At 44.3% G+C, this 24,285-nt stretch overlaps 2 protein-coding genes across 5 annotated transcripts in view; one reads left to right on the top strand and one right to left on the bottom strand.

Annotated features, from left to right (window-relative positions):
* Positions 1-8,714: 8,714 nt before the first annotated feature.
* LOC131384636 (uncharacterized) lies at positions 8,715-13,452 on the bottom strand. The gene is made up of 2 exons (XM_058446808.1): positions 13,008-13,452; positions 8,715-8,850 (listed from the first exon to the last, which is right to left on the bottom strand). Exons 1-2 carry the CDS (start codon positions 13,256-13,258, stop codon positions 8,781-8,783), a joined length of 321 nt encoding a protein of 106 aa, XP_058302791.1. The 5' UTR covers positions 13,259-13,452; the 3' UTR covers positions 8,715-8,780.
* Positions 13,453-13,509: 57 nt separating this feature from the next.
* Positions 13,510-24,285, top strand: part of NRIP3 (nuclear receptor interacting protein 3) — a 30,785-nt gene continuing 20,009 nt past the window's right edge. For all 4 annotated transcript variants that reach the window (XR_009215577.1, XR_009215578.1, XM_032166654.2 and 1 more), the window contains exon 1: positions 13,510-13,778. Coding sequence is in view for 2 of the 4 variants with exons in the window: in XM_032166654.2 (XP_032022545.1) it covers positions 13,605-13,778 (174 nt within the window). In the remaining 2 variants the exon portion in view is untranslated. The remainder of the gene's footprint in view (positions 13,779-24,285) is intronic.

A 24,285-nucleotide genomic window follows, 5' to 3' on the forward strand; every position in this document is an offset into this window, starting at 1 on the left:
CTGCGTGAGTAAGCCATCTTGGAAAGGGATTCTCCAGCTGCTCCAGCTGACGCTTCATGGAGCAGTCCTCATTGAACCATAGAAAAATTAGAGATTTGTGTGCAAGATTAATGATTATTATCTTAAATGATAGGTTTTGAAGTGACTTCTTATGCAGTAATATAACAGTGAAAAGGGGAGATGGTTAAGAGTTCCATTTCGGCCATTCTAGGTTCTAGGTGCCTATCATATGTTCAACTGGAGGATTCAAATAGGCAAGTGGTTATACAAAGCCCCAGGAGAGGTCAAGGCTGGAATATAAGTTTTAATGTCACACAGTAAAGGCATGAGACTTTGCCCAGGTTAAGGTCACCTGGGAAACATGTAAATAAAAGAAGACCAGGGAGCTCTTAATTCTGGGATTTCCTGTGTGGGCACAGGAACCAGGACTTTGAGGAGCTGCGTATTAAGTAAACAGGAAGAGGTCAGAGCTGAGCTTCCATCTTCCCTCCAAGAGAGCTAGTTCTATGGGTGAACCCTGAATGGGCGTGGATCTGTACAGTCCTTCCTTCTAGCTGTAGATATTGTTCTTTAGCCATTTACTGAAGTGCTGCATCTATGGATTTAACAACATCTCCCTTGAATTTCCAATGCTAATAAAAAAGCACTTGCCTTTTCCCACTAACAGACAATTATCTTCACTTTGGAAGATTGCTTCCTCTGAATCATGCCCTGAGCTGTTAAGTGTGTCGTCTGTAGGCACTCACTGGATTTAGGTTTGCAGGTGATATTAAAATGTCATGTGGCAGCTTGGAAAAGGCAGTGGCCGCACAGCACAGTGCAAGGACTTGCTTACCCTCCGGCAAATCTTTGCAGGAAGATGCAGCGGAGCTGTTGCCTGCAGCTGACCACCACAGCTGGTGGGCCTATGTGCTGGAAAACCCAAGGGTCATTCCAGGCCCAGCTGTAATCTTCTTAGCCCTGAAGAGATGCCTCTTACTGTCAGCATCTCTGCTTCTTTTCACACAGCAGGATACGTCCTGAGAGCCTTACCCAAGTCTACACTACTTCTAGCCAGCATTTGGGAGGCAAATGGACTAGCTGAGGCTGGAGTAAAGCAGTTCCTCATCAAGTTGAGGGAAATACGGCCCTCTAGCTAGGCAAGCCATCAGCTGCCTACGATTTAAGGTCCTGGGAGTGGCCAGTAGGGGCCCATCCACAGAAACTTAGAGGCCTTGGTGAGGCTTCATTTCTGTGACCATCTTCCACTCCAGGGGCTTGTGAGCCCAGCTCAGAGGTGTCCTAATATTTGTAGCACCCTGCCTCCTTCTGCCTTCAGGCAGTCTCGATCAGCCTGCAGGAGACAATCCTTAGGGGCCTGTTAACACAGCAAGGCTGCTCCTGTGATCCATGTCAGTGATATAGCTATGAAGATATCACTACTCAGCAGGGAGCACTTTTCAGAGAACACAGTAGCATCAAAATAGATCTAGAAAATGAAACCACTCTAATATAGGCAGTTTGCCTTAGTTGAATAAAAGGGATACAAATTAAACCTACCTAACTGCAAACAATGACACTAACTCAGTAGTGCTTGGTTTTCAGAGAATCTCGTAAAGGGGATGCAACTACAGACCTTAGTTACTAATAATTTCTTATTATGTTTTTGGTCATTCATTCATTTATGCAACATATATTTATGGAGAGCCTATTAAGTGCTAGACATTGTAGGAGCCAGGGATACTGCAGGGAGCAAAAGAAGCTCCATGCTCCTGTAGAATTTAGGTTCCAGTGTGGGGAAACAGACAATAAACAAATGAACATATACGGTAAAGTCAAGTAGTGATGAGTGGTATAAATAAGGAAGGGCTAAAGGACAGAGAATGAGGAGGTGGTGGGAGGGAGCTGCTGTCTTAGATAGGATGAGCTCATCATTAGAGTCATGAATCCAGTCCCCTCCTAGAGCACTGGCTCCTCAAACCAAGCCCTGGCAAGCTCCTTTATCCGCCCAGCAAGACCTTGGCATTTCATGTGAAGCCAAGCTGACCAATGCTCCAAGCTGTGAACGAGCCATTTGGCAGTTCCTCGAACAGGTGCCACCTAGTGGTTGCAATATGGAGTCGACCTGTGTTTCTGTCTCCCGTCCCACTGCCTCAGACCTTACATGCCCATAATTCAAGACAAGATCTTACCCAAGGGGCCCTGGGGATTAGGGCTGTGATTTGACAACTGATTGGTCGAATGTTGTTGGACACAGCCCTCGGAGTTTATTTGTTTAGATATTTTCCTTTTTTCTCTGCTTGGCAGAGAAAAACTAGTGACCAAGTCCAAACTCATTGATCTAGGTCATTTCAAACTATCAACAACGCTCTGAATCTCACATAAAAGCACAGCATATTCATGCATTCACTGTTACGGTCTAGGCACCAGGGTAGGCTGGATATATAGTCCTGAGTCAGAAGGGAAAAGGAGTTGAAGGAATGATGAGGAAAAAACCTACTCCTCGATTACAATCTTGTATGTTTTACCATTTTGTAGTTCCAGGAGCTCCCTACCACACTCCCCTGCCTTGGATTGTTCTCTGATCCTACACAGTATCCTAGGACTGAAGGATAACTTTGGGCCACAGTTTGAAGTTTTCTGTCTTTTTCCTACAAAACGCAAAAAGTAGAAATAGAAGCCTACCTCAAATTTGAGCTTCGGTGCTGGCTTTGCCTTATTACATGTGTGGCAGTTGAAAAAAATTAATAGCTGCTAAGCAGGAACTGGAACCAATGCCCCAGAGAAGACAGAGCCCAGTAATGTCTGAAGCAGCATGCACAGCAGAACAGCATGGAGGTACAGGGTGTGAGCTTGTGGTGAACCCTGGCCAAGCCTGCTAAGTGCAGCCCTCTGCAGCCTTGTGGGTAACCTATCCTGTGTGACCACAAATTGGTCATCAGCACACACTGTCAATGCAGCTGTGTGTGTGATGCCTGATCATGCTATAGAACTGTGGACAGTGTAGCACATTGGAACCCCAATGTTACTTCCAGGTGACTTGGCTTGAAGAAGGCAGCTTTTAGCAGCCACATCAGGTACCTAAACTGGAGTTTTAAGTGATGCAGGTGCCAAGTATAAGAGGCTTGATAGCGCCAGGCACGGTGGCTCATGCCTGTAATCCCAGCACTTTGGGATGTCAAGGCGGGTGGATCATTTGAGGTCAAGAGTTCAAGACCAGCCTGGCCAACATGGTGAAACCCTGTCTCTACTAGAAATACAAAAATTAGCCGGGCGGTGGTGGCGCATGCCTGTAATCCCAGCTACTCGAGAGGCTGAGGCAGGAGAATTGCCTGAGCCTGGGAAGCGGAGGTTGCAGTGAGCCGAGATCGTGCCACTGCACTCCAGCCTGGGCAACAGAGTGAGATGCTGCCTCAAAAACAAAAAACAAAAAAATAAAAAAGAGGCTTGATAAACTATCACTAAGGAGGCTCCCCATGAGGAACTGGGATGACTCAAACAACATCACTCACCCAGTACTCCCCGGGCCCAGTATTCCTAATGTACTTCTCTGAAAATGCATTCTCTACATTTATCACACTGATAGGTGCCTTCTCTAAGACTTATGATTCATAATGCTCATATTCTCCAAGACTCCCATTATGTCCTTTACAGTACCTGGATTTGTATCCCAGTTCTGCCACTTATTAGCTATGTGACCTTGTGGAAGTTATTTAACTTCTCTGTGCCTCAGTTTCTTCATGTGGTAAATAAAGATAATGATACTACCTACAAGATAGAGCTGTTTTGAGAATTAAATGAGTTAATACCTGGAAAACTCTTGAAACATTGCCTGGCATATAGTAAGGGCCCAATAAATGTTAACTGTCATCCTCATCGTTACCTTTCACTTCTTGAGACTTTAGAAGTTAAACCCAAGAAACGTTCTTTAAAGGGGTTCATTCTCTGCTTGGTTTCCCCATTTCACTGAGATGGAAAGTTCTTTAGTCACAGTTTTTCTAGTGGGGTATGTCCTAGCAACAGAAAAGTTAAAGCTTGAAGTAGGAATGAAAGGCTATGATGCCTGATTTGGGTTCTCGCACAAGGCCTTCCAAACACCCGTGTCCTCCTGAGCTGGGAAGGTAAAATGAGCTGTTCCAATCTCCTGAGCTTCTCTTAGGTCAGGGATGGCACAGACGCAAGTGCACATACACAGTGCGGCCTCTCAATCCTTCATCTTTTTCTGAGTTCCAATCCTCAGCCCCTGGTATGTGAGGATCACAGTACATCTCCTTGCTGAGCCCAGAATCACATGTCTTCCAGAACTGCCTATTTCTATTTGATGTTTCCAGCATGGCAACATCCAACTTCAGAGTCCAAGAAGGCAGTACTCAGGTCTCTAGGCAGGCAAGGTCAATGAAGACACTCACTGTGGCAGGGTGTGAATAATTTGCATGAAACCTGTGGTCAGTGGAACAAAGCCCCTTTCTGAGACATGAGGACACAGGCCTGGCCAAGGTGGGTCTGACCACTGTGCAGCATGTGCCAGGGAGAGTACAGAACTCAAAGTGCAATGTACTAATGGAGTGTAGACAGACTGAAAAGAGTGAATTTCATCTTTTTAAACATCACGAATGGGATAAGAAAAAAGCCAGTAATTATACAGCAGAGAAATCAGGCAATACCTTGACCAGATGATCAAAATTAGCATGTCCAATAAAGGACAGATGGATATCATGTGCCTACAGATGTGATATCCTGAGAAGAACATACCATCACCTCTACTGTACTCGGGCCAAAAATGCATCACCTCAATCTCAATACAAGGAAAATGCAGACAAACACAAAATGAAGAATGCTCTATTTTAAAAAGGGGAGGAAAGTTGAAAAACAACTTGCACATCAGTGAAATTTTAAAACTTGTGTGCTTCAAAAGACACTATTAAGAAGTGAAAAGGTAGCCCATGGAATGGTAGAAAATGTTTGTAAATCATATATCTGACAAGAGACTAATGGCTACAATATGTAAAGAGTTCTTACAAGTCAATAATAATGAGACAAATCACTCAATTAAAAATGGACAGAGGAGGCCGGGCGTGGTGGCTCACGCCTGTAATCCCAGCACCTTGGGAGGCCGAGGCAGGTGGATCATGAGATCAGGAGACTGAGACCATCCTGGCTAACACAGTGAAACCCTGTCTCTACTAAAAATACAAAAATTAGCCGGGCGTGGTGGTGGACACCTGTGGTCCCAGCTACTCGGGAGGCTGAGGCAGGAGAATGCTGTGAACCCAGGAGGCGGAGCTTGCAGTGAGCCGAGGTCGCGCCACTGCACTCCAGCTTGGGTGACAGAGCAAGACTCCGTCTCAAAAAAAAAAAAGAAAAAAAAAGATGGACAGAGGATTTGAATAGACATGTTTCCAAAGAAGACAAACAAATGACCAATAAGCACCTGAAAAGATGCTTAACATAATTAGTCATCAGGGAACCACAAATCAGAACCACAATGAGATACCATCTCAACCTCACTAGGATGGCTATAATAAAAAAGACAGATGGTAAAAAGTGTTGAAGAGGATGTGAAGAAATTGGAACCCTCATACACTGCTGGTGGAGATGCAGAATGGTGCAGCTGCTTTGGAGAGCAGTCTGTTAATTCCTCAAAGGTCACACGGGCTACCATGTGACTCAGCAATTCTACTCCAGGAGATGAATAAAAGGCACAAAAAGATTTCTACATGAGATTTCATAGCAACATTAGTCATAATAGCTTAAAAGTGGAAACAGCTTACATATCTATCAACTAATGTACAGCTAGACAAAATGTGGTATATCCATACAATGGAATATTATTTGGCCATAGTTAAATACTGATGCATGCTATAGTATGGATGAACTTTGAAAACATTGTGCTACGTGAAAGAAGCCAGTCACAAAAGACCATGCATTGTGTGATTCCAGTTACATGAAATGTCCAGAATAGGCAAAATCATAGAGACACGAAGTGGATTACAAGTTAGGTGTCTAGGGCTGGAGAAATTGATAGGCAATGGGGAATGATTAATGGGTACCAAGTTTCTCTTGGGATGATGAAATGTTCTAGAAGTCATTGTGGTGATGGTTGCACAGCTCTCCAAATTTATTTAAAACTATTGAATTGTACACATTAAGTACAATTGTATGAATTGGGTGAATTTTATGGTATGTGAATTATATCATACACAGAAACCAGTAACTAAAAAGGGTTAACTGGTTTTTGTGTGAACCAGTTAACCCTTTTTAATGACACTGACATTTTTGAATTTTGACATTTTGAATGTCAAAAATGTCAGTGTCATGGAGGACAAAGAAAGCTGTGGAAATGTTCCAGATTAAAGGAGGCTAAAGAGACATGACAACCAAATACAATATCTGCTCCTAGCCTGGATCCTGTACTGGAGGAATGTGTTATAAATGGTCAACTGACAAAATTGGAACATGAATAGTAGCTTAGATAAAAATATTGTTATCAATGTAAATTTATCAAGCTTCTATCTGTATTGTGGTTACGTAAGAGAAAAATCCCTATTTTTAGGAAATATACAATGAAGTATTAGTGGTAAAGGGTCATAATGTATATGTAATCTATCCTAAAATGGTTCAGAAAAAAGTGTGTGTGTGTGCGTGTATGTGTGTGTGTGTGTGTGTGTGTGTGTGTGTGTTTTGCAGGGAAGTAAATGAAATTTAACATTTTTATGAGTCAAAGGAAGCCATCAAGAAAGTGAAAAGGCAACTCATAGAATGGGAGAAAAATTTTGCAAGTCATGTCTGACAAGAGTAGCTAGAATATATAAAGAATTCTCCATTTGTTTGTGTCCTCTCTTATTTCCTTGAGCAGTGGCTTGTAGTTCTCCTTGAAGAGGTCCTTGAAGAGGAAGAATCAATATCGTGAAAATGGCCATACCGCCCAAAGTAATTTATAGATTCAATGCTCTCCCCATCAAGCTACCATTGACTTTCTTCACAGAATTGGAAAAAACTACTTTAAATTTTATACAGAACCAAAAAAGAGCCCACATAGCCAAGACAATCCTAAGCAAAAAGAAAGAAGCTGGAGGCATCACACTACCTGACTTCAAACTATACTACAAGGCTACAGTAACCAAAACAGCATGGTACTGGTACCAAAACAGATATATAGACCAACGGAACACAACAGAGGCCTCAGAAATAACACCACACATCTAAAACCATCTGATCTTTGACAAACCTGACAAAAACAAGCAATGGGGAAAGGATTCCCTATTTAATAAATGGTGTTGGGAAAACTGGCTAGCCATAAGCGGAAGTCTGAAACTGGATCCCTTCCTTACACCTTATCCAAAAAGAACTCAAGATGGATTAAAGACTTAAACATAAGACCTAAAACCATAAAAACCCTAGAAGAAAACCTAGGCAATAGCATTCAAGACACAGGCATGGGCAAAGACTTCATGATTAAAACACCAAAAGCAATGGCAACAAAAGCCAAAATTGACAATTGGCATCTAATTAAACTAAAGAGCTTCTGCACAGCAAAAGAAACTATCATCAGAGTGAACAGGCAACCTATAGAATGCGAGAAAAGTTTTGCCAATCTATCCATCTGACAAAAGGCTAATATCCAGAATCTACAAAGAACTCAAACAAATTTACAAGAAAAAAACAACCCCATCAAAAAGTGGGCAAAGAATATGAACAGACAGTTCTCAAAAGACATTTATGCAGCCAATAAACATATGAAAAAAGCTCATCATCACTGGTCATTAGAGAAATGCAAATCAAAACCACAATGAGATGCCATTTTAGGCCAGTTAGAATGGCAATCATTAAAAAGTCAGGAAACAACAGATGCTGGAGAGGATGTGGAGAAACAGGAACAGTTTTACACTGTTGGTGGGAGTGTAAATTAGTTCAACCATTATGGAAGACAGTGTGGCAATTCCTCAGGGAACAAGAACTAGAAATACCATTTGACCCAGCAATCCCATTACTGGGTGTATACCCAAAGGATTATAAATCATTCTGCTATAAAGATACATACACACGTATGTTTATTGTGGCACTGTTCACAATAGCAAAGACTTGGAACCAACCCAAATGCCCATCAATGATAGACTGGATAAAGAAAATGGGGCACATATACACCATGGAATACTATGCAGCCATTAAAAAGGACGAGTTCACGTCCTTTTCAGGGACACGGATGAAGCTGGAAACCATCATTCTCAGCAAACTAACACAGGAACAGAAAACCAAACACTGCATGTTCTCACTCATAAGTGGGAGTTGAACAATGAGAACACATGGACACTGGAGTAGGGGCATCACACACCACGGCCTGTTGCAGGGTGGGGGGCTGAGGGAGGGATAGCATTAGGAGAAATACCTAATGTAGATGATGGGTTGATGGGTGAAGCAAACCACCATGGCAAGTGTATACATTTGGGCAATGTAGAGCAGTGCGAAAACTGGTCAGAGGGAACACTATGAGCATGAGCGTGTGCACATGTTTGCACACCTGGGAGTCTACACATGTTCCACAGAGCACTTCACCTCTCTGCTGCCACTGGCCCCCAGCCCCTGTGGCTTGCCCAGCATGCACACCATCACATCTGAGCAACATGCTTAGTTAACCCAGGGGAAGGAGGTAGAGCCCTCAGTGCTCCTGAGGTAGACAGAGGTTACCCATCAGTGTGAGCCACACTGCAGGCATTGTCTCCTTTGGCTGGGGCTGACATAAAGAGATATGGAGCAGGCGGGTTAGGCCTATGCTTTGCTGTATTCTGAGAGACTTGCCACCTTCAGAGTTCTTGTTTCCATACTGCAGAGTTTCCCACTAGGCTCAGAAGGGCCACTCTTTTTCTGGGTTCTCTACCTATGTTGGAGAGGGGAAGGAAAGAGGAACAGGACATATTTATTGGGAGCCCACTTTGTGCCTTTATATATTATTTCACTCAAATGAGACAGAACCCTGCAAGATGGGTAAACTGAGACTCAGAAAGCTTCAGTAACTTGGCCAAGGTCCCATAGCAAGCAAGGGGTGGAGCCAGATTCAAAGCTAAGCCTAGACTCCTCACTTCCCCACTTCCACCAGACACACTTGCTTCAGATACTGAGTTTTCTTTTTTTTCTTTCCATTGTTTCTCCTCTTCTGCTGTCTGAGTTGAGGTCAAAGCCTGTTCTCATCCCGGGAAATGAAACCAAATCATTGCTGACTGTAATGGATCCAAAAGACCCAGGCAACTTTGGAAAACACCAGCAGGGCTGCCATCAGTCCTGTTTCTTGAGGTCATGGTGATGTTGGCAATCACTCTGAAGGAAGAGGACAGAAATATATCTTATCTTTGCTTTAACTGCCAAAGCAGACACAGTCTTCAGGGCTGGGTGCCAAGTCAGGGGTACCATGTAGCCAGAGATCCTGGCACACATCTGGATAGCTGTTTGAAGAATCTTCCTGCCAAAGGGGGTTGGGGTAGTGGTGAGGACATCTGAGGAGGAAAGGGATCCTACAACTATAAGGACAAGGTGGTGCATGACAAGGGTCCTAGGAGTGGCCATTCTAACTTCAGGGTATGGCCAAAGGCAATATGCATGGGTAGGGAGGGAATGGGGAGGAAAATTTCTTGGCAGTCTCCCCTTCATCCTCTGCTCTTCTCTACTTTTCAGGCCTCCAAACCTCAGCACTCATCCTGTTTCTCATTCTTAAAGGCCTCTCTGTTAGCTGAAGACCCAAAAGAGGGTTGCTAGGAGAATAGGTTGTAAGCCTAGATCCACAAATAGCCATCAGACAGGAAGGGTCTGCCTACAGGGGCATCAGCTCAGAGGAAAGCAGAGCTGAAACACAGTGATAATGTCATTTGAGTCTTTGGATCCAGCCATGCCTGAAGCCCTGCACTTTTAAATTAAGGGGACCAAAAATTTGCATTTTCACATAAGAAATTTTCAACTGGGTATCTGTCCCTTATAAGAATAATAACATGAATAGCATTCTAACTGAAACAGTACTGGATTTTCTAGTATGATTTTCAAGTAAAGATCTTCTATAACAGCCAAGGGAAGATGCAGAGAACTTTAGGATAGAGCTATTGCACATGGAAAATCCAGAATCTGGAGACACTGAAGAGAGGAATAGAGCTGGCCAGCCCCTGCCTTAGGAGGCCTCTACTCTAGGGATAGGGTAACATGCTCAAGTCTGGCTTCATGTCTGAAGCTCTGTAGGGAAGCCTGGAGAAAGGATAGGCCAGCCCCAATTTGAGGGTTCTGCAACCTACAGTTTTTCCTGAAGTTATTCCAGGTAATGATGGTTGCTACCTTCTGCTGAGCCTATGCTACATGACCAATGTATTACACTATCTATCATTTTATTTCTCACAGCAGCCCTGAGAAGTAGAGATATTGGCACAATTTTCTAGATGAAGAACTGAAAGCTCACAATGGTGCAGTAACTAACTAGTCACATAGCTAGTAAGCAGCAGAGCAGGGATTCAAATCTAATGTATTAGACTCCAAAACCTGTGTTTTTAACAACCATATTGTATGTTACTTCCTCCAAGATGGGTCAATGAGTCAGGGGACGTTGATTGGCTATATGGATAATTAATAATAATCTTTTCTGTTGGTACAGCCCTAGAGAGTTTACAAAGCACAATTGTATATGCAATCTCAGTACATCCATTTTACAGATATGGAAACTGAGGCTCAGAGGTAGGAAGTGATTTACTCAAAGTCATTTGGGCAAACAGGATAAACCACCCAGAGATAACTCTCCTTAAACTAAGCAGGCAGTCTGTAGTCTGCGAATACTCATAGTGTGTGGGGGGAGGAAGGAGCTGGCCTCACCACACTGAATGATGCTTGAGGGCAGTGATGGTATCAGTCTGTCCAAGGAAGGTCTCAGACAAGTGAGGGGACCAACAGGTATTGCAGCCACAGACCCAGTTGCAGAACACAAATCCCACTACACCAAAGAGCTCTGAATTCACAAAAAGATTCCCAGTTCCAGCCAGGCACCATTTATTTTTCAGCAACACTTGATACGGGCAAATTCCAGTTCAACTAGAGAGATTCAGCTTCCTGGTGTTCCCAGGGGGATCTAGCTCTGAAAAGAGCCCCTTTCTTCTGTCAGGACATCCTCAGCAAAAAAGGCTGCAGGTCTGAGCTGAGCAGCCTGGAGAGTGGGGATTCCAGTCCCCCCAGAGAGTGTCTACGTGCCTGGCTTCCTCCCTGAGGAAAGTCGCTGTCCCAGCCCAAGCCCTAGGGCCCCTCACTGTTGGACCTGCCCTGATGCTTCGCCAAACTCAGAGGCACCTGTCCTAGACAGACAAGGCAAAGCTGACTTTCACTGTTCCCTGGGTGATCTGCACCTGGAGGAGTGATCAGGCAGGGATCCAGGTGATGGGACAGAAGGGGCCAGGGCAGCCATTGTTGTTCACTGCTGAAAGTGTGCCAGGGGACTGGAAGGTGAATAGCAATCCCACCTGTCTCCTAGAGACCCTGTCCTCTGTGCGTAGGGGAGAGTAGGGGATGGGTACACAGGGAGGAATCCAGCCCTGGGGCTTCCTTGAAGCCAAGTGAGCAGCCTTCTGGATTTGTTTTCCCACAGTCTTTGAAACTGGGGCAAGTTTTGAAGGCAGAACAGAGTAAAAGAAGCAGCTTCATGAGGCCAAACCCAGTCTCTCCAGGTCTAGGTAGTCCAGCACAGGTTCTGGGAGTAGATGCCAGCTCTACCATTTGATTTCTTTGGTATGACCTTAACTTTTTGCCATCCTTTCACTAGTATTTATGAGAACCCTCTGCATATTAGGGCATCAATGCTAAGCAAAAAATGGATTCAGTCACCTTTCTGGAGGTTCCAATCAGTGGGGGAGACAAATATTAATCCAACAACCAGTACCCCTCTACCCCTACCCCCACAGAAAGTGTGAACTGCCCAAGAGATAGATAGTATATACTTAGAGAGACTTCACCCTCTCTGGAAGGTCAGAGAATGCTTTCCTAAAGAAATGATAATGGAGCTGAGGTCTGGAAGAAGCATAGGAGTTTCCTGAAGAGGGTAGGAGGGGGCACTGCACACAGGGAACAGGACAGTCAAAGGCAGGCCATTTGGCAACAGGTGACTGGAAGGAACTGGAAGAAGGCCCCTGAGGCTGAAGTACAGAGTGAATTGCAGGGTCCAGGCAGACCATGCAAGAATGTGGGTTTCTCCTAAGAGCAATAGGAAGCCTTTTGAGGTGCTCTTAGCAGGGAAGTGAGATGATCACACTTATCGTTTGAGAAGATTACTCTGGCAGCACAGTGAACAACGTATTGGAGTGGAACCAAGGAGCATTCAGGAGGCCAGACAGAAGGTATCAGGTATTTGCCTGTAAAATGGGGGTGATGAGAATACTATCCTACAAGCTGTTGCCAGGATCCAATGAGATACTGCATTTTAAGTGTCTATTCTAGTACCTGGCACATAGTAAAGGTCCAGTAAGCGTCGATATTGTTACTTTTATCATTGGTTCTTTGCAGAGTGCACATATTTCTTATCCAGGTCTGCTCCTGTGTGATGGGGTGGAGGGGGTAGTTGTGGTTTCCAGAGTGGAAACGTGATTCGTGTCAAATCACAACGTCGAGACCAGAATCCAGGATGCCTGAAGGCCCGATCAGAATGTCTTAAAAGTATGGATTATTCAGGAAGAAAACGGGTTCCAATTGCTCCTACTAAGGACGCTGGAGGGATGGTGAACGATCCTTTAGATGGTAAGCCCTAGCGCTTATTGAGAAAAACAGGTGCTTCTTTGGTCGGAAAGCAGGTGTAGAGCTCGCAGCCGCGTGCGCTCCCGCGGAGGCGGGGGACCCTCGCCACTCCCCCGCCCCACGCCTACCCGCGGGCTTCCGACTGCACCTGCTCCCCCGGCTCGGAAACGCGGGCCGGGTGCCGGGCTGCAGGCAGAGGGTGCCCGGGGGAGGAGGTCCCGAAAGCTTCCTCCACAAGCCTGCACAGGCTGCCCCCTCCCCAGTCACGTGGCCTGGTGGGTGGGGACCTACCTGAAGTTGGAGAAATCCCAAGGGCTCCCAACTGCGGAGGGAGTCGCCAGTCCTCCGGGCCCGGGCGGTGGACGCTGGAGCCCCGGCTGGCGGCGTGGAGGTGCGTTTCTGAGAAGCCGAGCAGTGGCGCGGGCGGCGGGACTCGAGGCATGGCCCGGCTGTCGGTGATCCCCGGGTCGGCCACGGCGTGGACAGGTGAGCAGGCACCAGCGGCCAGCGGCAGAGATGGCCGAGGCTGCCAGGGCATCGGGCCCCAGAGCGCACGCCCGTCCAGGGGATGCGGGGCCCCCACGCAGGAGGGGGCGGTTGGGTGAAGAGGCCGCGGTGGATTCTCGGCCTGCCGGGTCAGTCCCACCAGCGCCGCCGCCTCCTCGCCGGCTTTGCCACCGGGTGAGCAGGGGACGCGGGACGCTGGGTAGCCTCGCGGGGCGTGGACTCTGTGCCGGCCCCGCCCCCCGCGCGCGCACTGGCTGCTCCCCGCGGCGTCACGCTCGGCTATAAAATGCGCGGCGCTCGGCCCTTCCGGCGCTGGAGGAGCTCGAGGCTGAGGCTCCCGGGGGGCCGCGGGCTACCGGGCTGCCGGCGCCTCAGCGATGTTTTACTCAGGGCTCCTCACTGAGGGCGGCCGCAAGGAGACCGACATGCGGGAGGCGGCGTCGCTGCGACAGCAGCGCCGGATGAAGCAGGCGGTGCAGTTCATCCACAAGGACTCCGCCGACCTGCTGCCCCTGGACGGCCTCAAGAAGCTGGGCTCGTCCAAGGACACGGTGAGCCCCCGCCGCCGTTCTCGCCCCAGCCCCGGCGGCTTCGCGCCCGCGGTTTTCCGAGGCCCCGCCGTTGCGGCTTTCACTGAGTCACGGCCCGGCCCGCCGCTGCCCTTGGCTCGCGGTCGCTGCGTCGCGGATTCCTCCCCTTCCAGCATCCCTGCTGCGGTTTCGGTGGGGATTCCGTCTTAGCTTTTCTAGCTTGCGCTCCCCTCGGCTGTGCCTCCTCCCTGGATGTCTCTTCTCCAGTAGAAGGAAGAGGTCCTGCTCTGCCCTCTTGCCCTCGGGTCTTTTCCTTATTCTTAATACCGAATTTTGTTCATGGGGCTTGTGCCTCCTACGGTGTGTGGTTGGTCCTGTGACCCAGACAGAGGTGATTCCTAATGGCTTCGTGTGAGGGGGAAAGAAGTGGAAAGGGGGTTTTTTGACGGTTGCCAGATCCAGAGGACTTTTGTTGAATCCATTGTCCCCCTATGCAAAATCCACTTCTCTAGTTTTGGTCCTGCCTTTGACCTTCCATCCTGAGTGGGGAGAGAGAAAAGGGGCCGAATGTGAAGGTTTCCTGAACCCCCAACATCTCTTCATCATTCTCCTCTTCCAGCCCCGCCCCCATGGAGTGGGTAGAGGGAGGAAGCCAGGGTGCTTCATCTCACCGACCAGCTAATGTGTGCATTTGGAGCTGGGGTGGGTGCAGTCTTCTTTTCTAGCACAGTTGTTCTTGGCATTAAGTAGAAGCACCCCAGGACAGGGGGCCTGGGGTCAAAGATGGTACTGTCCTCTTTCTATAGAATGGGATGGATGGCTAAGGGTTACCAATATAAAGAACTGTATTTGTCATCCCTCAGCCACTGTAGTGGTCCTGGGCCAAGTTTATGTTTAACTTTGTAGTTTTATCTGGAGTTTTCTTGTAGTTTGATTGTTTTCTCGAATTTCACAATCTTTTTACTCATTTGGGTGGTAATATGTGAAACACTAATTAAATGTCTTTTAACAAATGAAATAGGTGCTCTGCATAATTTTTCTAGTATTTTTTATTTTAAGCTTTTAAATTGTTTAATTTTGGAGGTGGTTGTCGGCCCTAGTTCACTGAAATTGCCATTTCTGGCCCCAGGAGGGCAGAGCTTCTGCATCCATTTCCTTTTTTTTTTTTTTTTTTTAATTTAACAGCTCTAATGATACACAGGTACATTATATTATACACAGTATAATATACAAAAATTATACACAGTATAATTTTTCTCCTCCCTGCCATTAGTTACTTCTGTGCAGGGTTTGTCTACTTCAGTTATCTTGCTCTGTTTTTTAAAAGTTGTGTTTTTTTGTTTTGTTTTGCTTTTTGCACAAGCCACAGGATAGTTTATCTGATTTATGCTAACCCAGAGTGATAAGTGATTGAAATGTGCTCCTGCAAAAGAGATAACTCTCTTTTCCCTTCTTTCACTTTAAAGCAATTCGATTCATTTAACAAATCAGGTTCGAGAAGTATTCTTTCCTTCAGGCCAAATAATCCTATCGTAGTTCCTAGAATGCTCAGCAATCAATAAAGAAGGAAGTATTATATTAAGAGAAGAATTAAAATACAGAGTTTTTTAATGCTGGATTTGGTTGTCCCTTGTTGTCGAGGAGTTTCCTAGCCCTGAGAGCTACCTGAGCTTCCTTCTGCCTAGGATTTCTTATACTACTTCATGCTGTGTAAGAATTCCATCTGCTTTTCTGACTCCAGTCTGTCTCAGTTGAGTCACAAAGGGCTGATAGCATACAGCACAGGCAGCAGGCTGCAAAGAGGAAGGAGCCTCAAGAAGCAGGATATTGCCTTGAGTATGACACATACACATGACAGTTGACTGTGAGGCTCTGAATCATGGTTCATGCTTTCTGTGCCCCACCGTCATGGAGTTGATGTCCCTCTCTCACTGTTTTCACACCTATAATGTACAAGTGATTGCCAGAACAGCCAGGTTACAGAAACCAAGGCAGACTGAGGTAGGGCTAGGAGAGCCGCAAGCGCTGGGGTGAGGCAGCATGCTTAAACTCTCTTGGAACTGTTGTTGCAGCCTTAGTACAATCTTAGAAGTGACCTTAGAAGTACATTATTATTGTTTTACTTTATAAATACATCTGGGATAGACCAGTGTTGACTCAATTTTCTCTCACTGCAAGGGAAATTTGGAGGATGCTAAAATTAATTGAATAGTTCTTACTTGAAGTAGTTTATAGTATAATCTCGACAGAAGGAGTCCAAGAAAAGGGAGAGGATAGCATCAGAGGGAGATAAGGAAGAGAGAGGAGAAATTAGTTGTTATTGACTTTTGGGTTTGTGAAGACTGTAGGTTGTTTTTCCTCATACTAGTAACCTATATTTGAATTATACCGCTGGGATTTCTGAATTATCTACCTCTTACTATGCTGTTTCTGTAATGTTCACTACTTGATACCAGCCTGCCAGCTCTTTTAGGACTGGCAGAAGGCAACCATAGTAAATCAAAGGGGGTCATGTTCTCCTGGCCCCAGGAAAGTGCCTTTGCCTATTCCTGTGTATATGGAGTTGGCTGCTACAAAGTCTTCTGTGGAAATTATATTTTTGTCTGGCCCTTTTGCTTTTATCCTTTTATCTTGTATTGTTCATTCTGTATTAGATTAAGAACTAAAACCAGAGATATGAGTGAGTAATATTATATTTGATTTTTTTTTTTAAGAGACGGGTTCTCACTCTATTGCCCAGGCTGGAATGCAGCTGCAGTCACATCTTACTGCACCCTCGACCTCGCAGGCTCAAGAGATCCTCCCACCTCAACCTCCTGGGTAGCTAGGATTACAGGTGCACACCACAACACCAATCTAACTTTTGTATTTGTTGTAAAAATGGGATTTTGCCATATTGCCCAGGCTGGTCTTGAACTCCTGGTCTCAAGCGATCTGCCCACTTTAGCCTCCCAAAGTGCTGGGATTATAAACATGAGCTACCACACGCAGCCCTGATTTTTTTTTTTTTAACTCAATGAAGCTGGAGAAAAACATCTCCGTTCTTGGAAATTTGCCTATTGTAATTTATCTTGTTTTAGCTACCAGGTTCATAAAAGTTTTTCTCATTGTGCTAAGGACTTTTTAATTTTTAAAAACAGTCACATTATGTGATAATATGCTGTCTTTCCTAAATGATATTATACTTACCTGTATGCATTAGGCCATATTCTTACTTGTCTGGCAATAGAGTTTTTCTTTCCTACATATGATTGCTTCTGATCATAGCTAAATGCTTTTTCAAAACTGACTAGAATTAGGAATGACGCTGGGGGAAAGATGGTTGAACACAGTAAAGCAAACTTACCATAAAATGCCTGAACAGAATCTCTGTCTATTAGAGCAGGTCTGTGTGGTGTGCCCTATAGAAGCCATCCATATCACCACAAGTCATGGGCTGGAGAATTTCAGAGGCTTAGAAGAGAAGCGTGAAATACCAGTATAACACCAAGATCTGGCACAAACTGCAGATTTGCAGAGTTGTGATTGCATCCTAGTAATAGCAAACATTATTTGAATACTTGCTGTGTTCAGGACACAGTCTAGGGGCTAGGACACAAATAGGAAGATAGAAAAGTTTCTCATTATAAACAGGTTTACAGATTGGGGGCAGGGAAGGACAGATCAGTTAATTTAATATACAAATATTTATTGAGTACCTACTACACATGTCATGCAATAATGTAAGCCTTGGAGATATAATAGTGAACCAAAACTGAGTTCCTGCCTTGACAGAACTTGCATTCTTGTGGGAGGAGGAGGCAGAAAGTAAAATTAAGTAAATGTATATAAGGTAATAATAATAAATATTTTCTATGGAGAAAATAAATCAGGGTAAGGGGAATAGGGAAGGCAGTGACTGGGGTGGGGTGGAGCCTGGCTATTTTGTACAGGGTTGTCTGGGAAGGCCTATCTGATAAGATTACATTTGAGGAGATACTGAAGGAAATGAAGGAGCAAAGTTTCTCAGGGAAGAGTGTTCTAGGCAGAAGGAACAGCAAGTGCAAAGGACTGAGGCGTCACTGTGCTTGATATAACTGAAGAACTGTAGGAGGACCAGTGTAGCTAGAGCAAAATGAGCAAGGGGGAGGGTGATAGAAGATAACATCAGAGATGTAGTAGGAGGCCATTGTGCAGGCATTTGGGTGTTTTTTATTTTTTATTTTTTATTTTTTTATTTTCCACTCCTTTCAGCGCATACCTATGCATTCGGGTTTTAACCCAAGATTGGAAACGAGTGGAATATTTTGAGCAGAGGGGTAACATGAGATGACTTATTTTACAAAAAGACTCCTCAGGCTACTACGTGGGTTACACTGTAAAGGGGCAAGAGTAGATGAAGCAGGAAGACTGATTAGGAAGCTATGATACAGTAATCGAAGTGAGAGGTGATGGTACCTCAGAGCAGTGTGATAAGCTGTGAAGGAGATGAGAAAGGATCAGGTTCTGGATATATGTTGAAGGCAGAGCTGACAAATGTAATTGATGCATTGGATTAAGAGTGAAAGAGTAATCAAGGAAGACCGCGAGGTTTTTAATCTAGCCGTTGGAAGAATAGAATTATCACTTACTGAAGTGGATAAGACTTGCAGGGGGGAGCAGGTTGAGGATGGCAAATAAGAATGAAGAGTTTGCAGGCCGGGCATGGTGGCTCACGCCTGTAATCCCAGCACTTTGGGAGGCCGAGGCGGGCAGATCACGAGGTCAGGAGATCGAGACCATCCTGGTAAATACGGTGAAACCCCGTCTCTACTAAAAATACAAAAAATTAGCCGGGCGTGGTGGCGGGCACCTGTAGTCCCAGCTACTCGGGAGACTTGGGAGGCTGAGGCAGGAGAATGGCGTGAACCCAGGAGGCGGAGCTTGCAGTGAGCCGAGATCGTGCCAATGCACTCCAGCCTGGGCAACAGAGCGAGACTCTGTCTCAAAAAAAAAAAAAAGAATGAAGAGTTTGATTTTTGAACAAGTTTAGGGTCCCAATTAGTTACTTAAATGTAGATGCTGAATAGACAATTCTAGAAGAAGATAAGTAACACCACCAGAAAGCCTGTGCTAGTTGCCAAGATGTAATAGTCAAATGTGCTAGAGGAGTCCAGTGGAAGAAGTGATTTCTCTAGCCTGATGTGATGATAAGGATGGAGACCGGCATCTAATTACACCTTTACCATTCCCTTTGAGCCAGCTGACTGTGAGATGGTATGGAGAGAAGGCTGCCTCTAGAGTATGCTTTGTAGAACCTCAGAGTAGGAAGAATTTTACAGGTTATCTGGTCTAATTCCTTGCCCATTTGTGAATCCTTTCTAACAAAATGCAGCCTCCATGAGCAGCTGAGAAACCATTATTTCAGACTAATCCACAAAACAGATAACAATGAGGAATAGGTTGTTTGTTGGGTCATGAGCAAAGGCAAAGAAATAGAACACAGAAGGCCTGGGGCAGTGTAACAGCCTGCCTTATGTTTTTGAGCAACTGCAAACTGAAGAACAATCTGTTTGTGTTTCCATGGGGTAGAATGGGTCACGTGTTATATATTCAGCTAGTAAGCAAAGAGAAGGCACAAATATTGGTGACCTTTTGGATTTCCAAGGTCAGAGATAGAGACATGTATACTGGGCTTGACTCAGGAGTCCATGTTTATCTATAGACTGTGTATGAGGACTAAAATGGAGTAGGATGATTTCAGGCCCTTTTGGGGTAAAAGAAAAAGTGAATGGTATCCATGACCCTTGTTCTAACTAAGCTCTAGTTGTGGCTCTATTGCTAGCTAGTGACCTTGGATTTCTCTCTTGGGAATAAATGCTACAAAGAAAGCAGACCCCTATCATTTCCTCTGTTTTCTGGTTTGGTTCATTCTGTGGACCACAGAAATCCGTTAGTTTCTTTCTGTCTGGGTAGCTTGGGTAAAGGGATTGAGAGAGTGGCTTTAAAGTTCTTGCTCAAATTATGATTCTATGGTATCCTGCACTATAGTCTGATTCCTCTCACCTCTCTTTTCTTCACACTCTATAGTTTGGTTAGAAGAGATGTTTAAGCAGCGTGGGTGCCAGACTGAGGAACCGTATTTTATTTTCACCCAGAATACAGCACTTCCCATAGTGTTAATTTCCTTTAGAAGCTCTTGATGGTAATGGAGGCAGAACTTGCCTGGTTAGAGTTTAGATGCCTCTAGCAGCCACATTTCAGGAAGAGTAGAGAAGCAGAGACTGCTTAGGTTAGCAGCTGCCTTGTTGAAGTTTAGCATAAAGCAGAATCCACGTCAGAAAGATGACTTAAAAATTATGTCTAAATGGCCACCAGGGTATCTGCAACATCCATCTAGCAAATTAGTACTGTGTATCCTTTTTTCTTTCTTTCTTTCTTTTTTCTTTCTTTTTTTTTTGAGACGGAGTCTCGCTCTCTCACCAGGCTGGAGTGCAGTGGTGCGATCTCAGCTCACTGCAAACTCCACCTCCCGGGTTCAAGCAATTCTCCTACCTCAGCCTCCCGAGTAGCTGTGATTACAGACACCTGTCACCACACCTGGCTAATTTTTGAATTTTTAGTAGAGACAGGGTTTCACCACATTGGCCAGCATGGTCTTGATCTCCTGACCTCATGATCCACCCACCTCAGCCTCCCAAAGTGTTGGGATTACAGGCATGAGCCACTGTGCCTGGCCTCCTTTTTTCTTTTTTTGAGACAGAGTCTCACTGTGTCACCCAGGCTAAAGTGCAGTGGCATGATCATAGCTCACTGCAGCCTTGAACTCCTGGCTTCAAGTGATCCTCCCACCTCAGCTCCCGAATAGCTGGGACTACAGGCGTGTGTCATCACGCCCAGCTAATTTTTAAATTTTTTAAATTTTTAATTAAAAAAAAATTTTTTTGTAGAGACACAATTTCACTGTGTTGCTAGGTTGGTCGCAAAGTCCTGGCCTCAAGGAGTCCTGCCTCAGCCTCCCAAAGGGCTGGGATTATAGGCAAGAGCCAGTGCACCTGGTCAGTACTGTGTATCTTGAAAGACAAGACAGCCCTTGGAAAGCCAATATGTCAATAAACAAATGAGAACCACTTAACCACATTTATAAAACAGTCATAGACTGGGGATACAAATAGTACAAACTCTTTAATATACAAGTATTGAAGGGATTCTGAAAGAAAGAATTCAATTATATTAATCAAGAAAGGCTTTTTGGCTGGGTGTGATGCCCCACACCTGTAATCCCAGCACTTTGGGAGGCCAAGGCAAGTGGATCACCTGAGGTCAGGAGTTCGAGACCAGCCTGGCCAACATGGTAAAACCTTATCTCTACTAAAAAGGCAAAAATTAGCTGGGTGTGCTACTACACGCCTGTAGTCCAGCTACTGGAGAGGCTGAGGTGAGAGAATTGCTTGAACCCAGGAGGCGGAGATTTCAGCAAGCCAAGATTGCGCCACAGCACTCCAGTCTGGGAGACAGAGTGAGACTCCATCTCAAAAAAAAAAAGGAAAAAAAAGAAAAGCATTTTGAAAAAAATAAAGGCGTTTTGAAGAAAGAAGATGTAGAGATTTCTTTCAGTACTATGTCAAGAGCTGAGGATATAGCTGAAATCAAGACAGTCATGGTCCGTGCCCTTGTGCAGTTAACATGCTGGTAGGGCAGGGGTGAAATATAAACAAGTAAATACACAAAATGATTTTGTATTGATAATTACTATGAAAGAAATAGTGAGATTTGTTAGTAACTAAAAAGGTGACCTACCTACTTTAAGTTGTATGGTCAAGGAAGGTATCTCTGAGGAAATGACATTTGAACAGAGACCTGGAAGATAAGAGGGACCTAACTATTAGAAATGTTAGGGGAAGAACATTTCAGGCAGAGGGGACAGCCGGTGCAAAGGGATTGGAATGAGAAAGAAATTTTGAGCAAGGAAGTGAGTGTGGATGGTGTTGAATCTGAATGAATAAAGGCAGAGTGGTTTGTATATGGAAGGAGAGGCAAGGGCCAGTTGGTACAGAGCTGTATAGAGAAGGGTAAAAAGTTTGGATTTTTTCTGAAGAACAATGGGAAGCCATTGAAGGGTTTTGAGTAAAGTACTGTATTACCTGACTTATGTTTTAAAAAGCTTACTCTGGTTTCCATGCAAAGAATGGACTGGAAAAGGGTAAAAGAAGAGGCAGAATGCAAGTTAGGAGGCTGTGACAGTACAGTTAAGAAATTATAGTGGTTTGGATTAGATTGGAGGTAGTAAAGATGCGGAGAAGCAGATCAATTCCAGGTGTGTTTCAGAGTACAATAGCACTTTTGATGGGAGGTCAGGAAATGAAAAAATAAAGAATGGATGTATGGTGGTGCCACTTACCAAGGTTGTTGGAAAGGAATTAACCCAATATGTTAAAACTGAACAAGACTTTGGAGCTCAAACCTCCTTTATAACTGATCAAGAGGGTAAGGTTTGGAGAAAAGTAATGCTCATAGAGGTTAGTGATTTGCCCAGGGTAATATGTGACAAGTGGTAATTTGCTGAAAGCAGAAAGCCTTCATGGAGTAGGAATTAAAAAGATGAGATTGGGAAGGAGGATGAACGGTAGTGGAAGGTCTTGAATGCTAAATTGAGGATTTTTCTTTGACACAACTAGCAAGAGAACCACTGTAGGGGAAGAGGACCATGAAAGTAATGTTAGGAGATTGCTTGGGCTTAGCAGTAACAGTAAATGAAGAAGAAAACAAGAGGAGGCAGAATTTCACTCACCGAGATAGGGAATAAGGGAGAATGCGCAAGTTTTATAGAAAATATCAGTGGGATAAGTTACGTTTGAAGTGCCTGTGGAATATCTAAGTAGAGAAGTTGAAAAAGGCAGTTGGATCTATGGGTCTAGAATTGAGGTGACATCTGGACATGAGATAGAGTCATCATCATAAAGGTAGTAATTTATGCAATGAAAACAGATAAAATTGCCCTGGGAGTATATGTAGAGTGACAAAGGACCAAAGACAGAGCGATGAGGAACACTAACATTTAAGAAATGAACATAGGCAAAGGAACCAGTGAAAGAGACAGGAACAGAATAAACAGGTGGTTTTAGAGGCCAGTGGAGGAGCGTTTCAGGATAAATGAAATGTTGAGTTTATTGCAGCATTGTTTCTAATGGCAATAATCTAAATGCCCATTAGTAAATAATTAAGGTATGTTTATACCACAAACTTGTCTGTCAAGGATGTGCTGTTTTAAAATGCAGAAAGTAGGGCAGACATAAGAAAATAGATGCTAAGCTGGTTATAAGATAACCTGGCATTATACCTGCCTAAGTTACATTGTGTGTGTGCACATGCTTTAGTTTTTGCATCTGGCAGACACTGTTAGTTGGCTAAATTATCACCCATTCTTAGCCCTTTTCTATATGCTTAACTCCTCTATAGAGATTATAAAAGCTAAATTCTCTCCCAATGTCTGTTAGAGCTGGGAGTGGCCATATGAGTTCTGACCAAGAAGATATGGGCAAAAAACTGCTGAAGGAACTTCTGGGAAAGCTTTTCCTTTTCTGATAAAACCAACTGATGGTGTTAGTGTAGTCCCTCCTCCTTCCCCATTTCTTGAATGTGGATATAATGCCTGGAGCTGGGGTATTCATCTGTGACCATGAAGCAATGTCCAAGAGAATTAACAGAGTCAATAGCCCTGAAGTTGTTAAGCTGCTGAGTTAGTATCAGCAGCTTCTATCTCTAGACTTCTTGTTATGTGAGGAAAAATAAATCTCCATTTAAACTACTGTAAGTTGGCTTTTCTTGTGGCTGAACTCTTTTCTGCTACATGGGGTATATTTTTATTTAAAAATTTTTAAATGTAAATAATTTAAAACTTTAAAAAATTTGAAGCTGTTGCTTGTGTTAGGGATCTCCATATCTCCAAGTAAATGGTGATACTGCTATTTCTTAATTGTTTTCATCACTATCTATCTAGTCTTACTTTTTTTTTTTTTTTGAGGCAGGGTCTCGCTTTGTTGCCCAGGCTAGAGTGCAGTGGTGTGATCTTGGCTCACTACCACCTCCGCCTTCTAGGCTCAAATTATTCTCCTACCTCAGCCTCCCAGGTAGCTGGGGCTACAGGCGTGCACTACCATGCCTGGCTAATTTTTGTATTTTTTGTAGAGGCAGAATTTCACCATGTTGCTCAGTCTGGTCTTGAACTCCTGGGCTCAAGCAATCCGCCCGCCTTGGCCTCCCAAGTGCTGGGATTACAGGTGTAAGCCACCGCACCCAGCCCTGATTTTCTATTATAATGGATAAAAATTTAATTCTCTTATACCTTCCCATAATATTCACTCTTCTATTATGCTAACATTCTGTTAAATAACTATTTTGGGTCAAATAAGCATTTACTGCTTACATTATTATGACTATGTTCTTGTTATTTACAGCTGAGTCAAATGTACTATTTCTTTTCTCATAAAAACATTTTTCTCAAAATTAATAATTTCCTTGGTTTTTAAAAAAAGTTTCCATGTAAAATTTAATTCTCCTTCAAGTAACT

Source organism: Hylobates moloch, unplaced genomic scaffold (assembly GCF_009828535.3).
Source record: "Hylobates moloch isolate HMO894 unplaced genomic scaffold, HMol_V3 SCAFFOLD_11, whole genome shotgun sequence".
Classification (NCBI taxonomy): domain Eukaryota; kingdom Metazoa; phylum Chordata; class Mammalia; order Primates; family Hylobatidae; genus Hylobates; species Hylobates moloch.

Excerpts from the sequence above, each read along its gene's own strand:
- LOC131384636 (XM_058446808.1), bottom strand. The coding sequence starts at position 13,258 with ATGCCCTGGCAGCCTCGGCCATCTCTGCCGCTGGCCGCTGGTGCCTGC. Across the intron at positions 8,851-13,007 it reads ATTTCTCCAACTTCAGGTAG|AGAACCCAGAAAAAGAGTGG; the intron begins GTCCCCACCCAC and ends CAACATAGGTAG.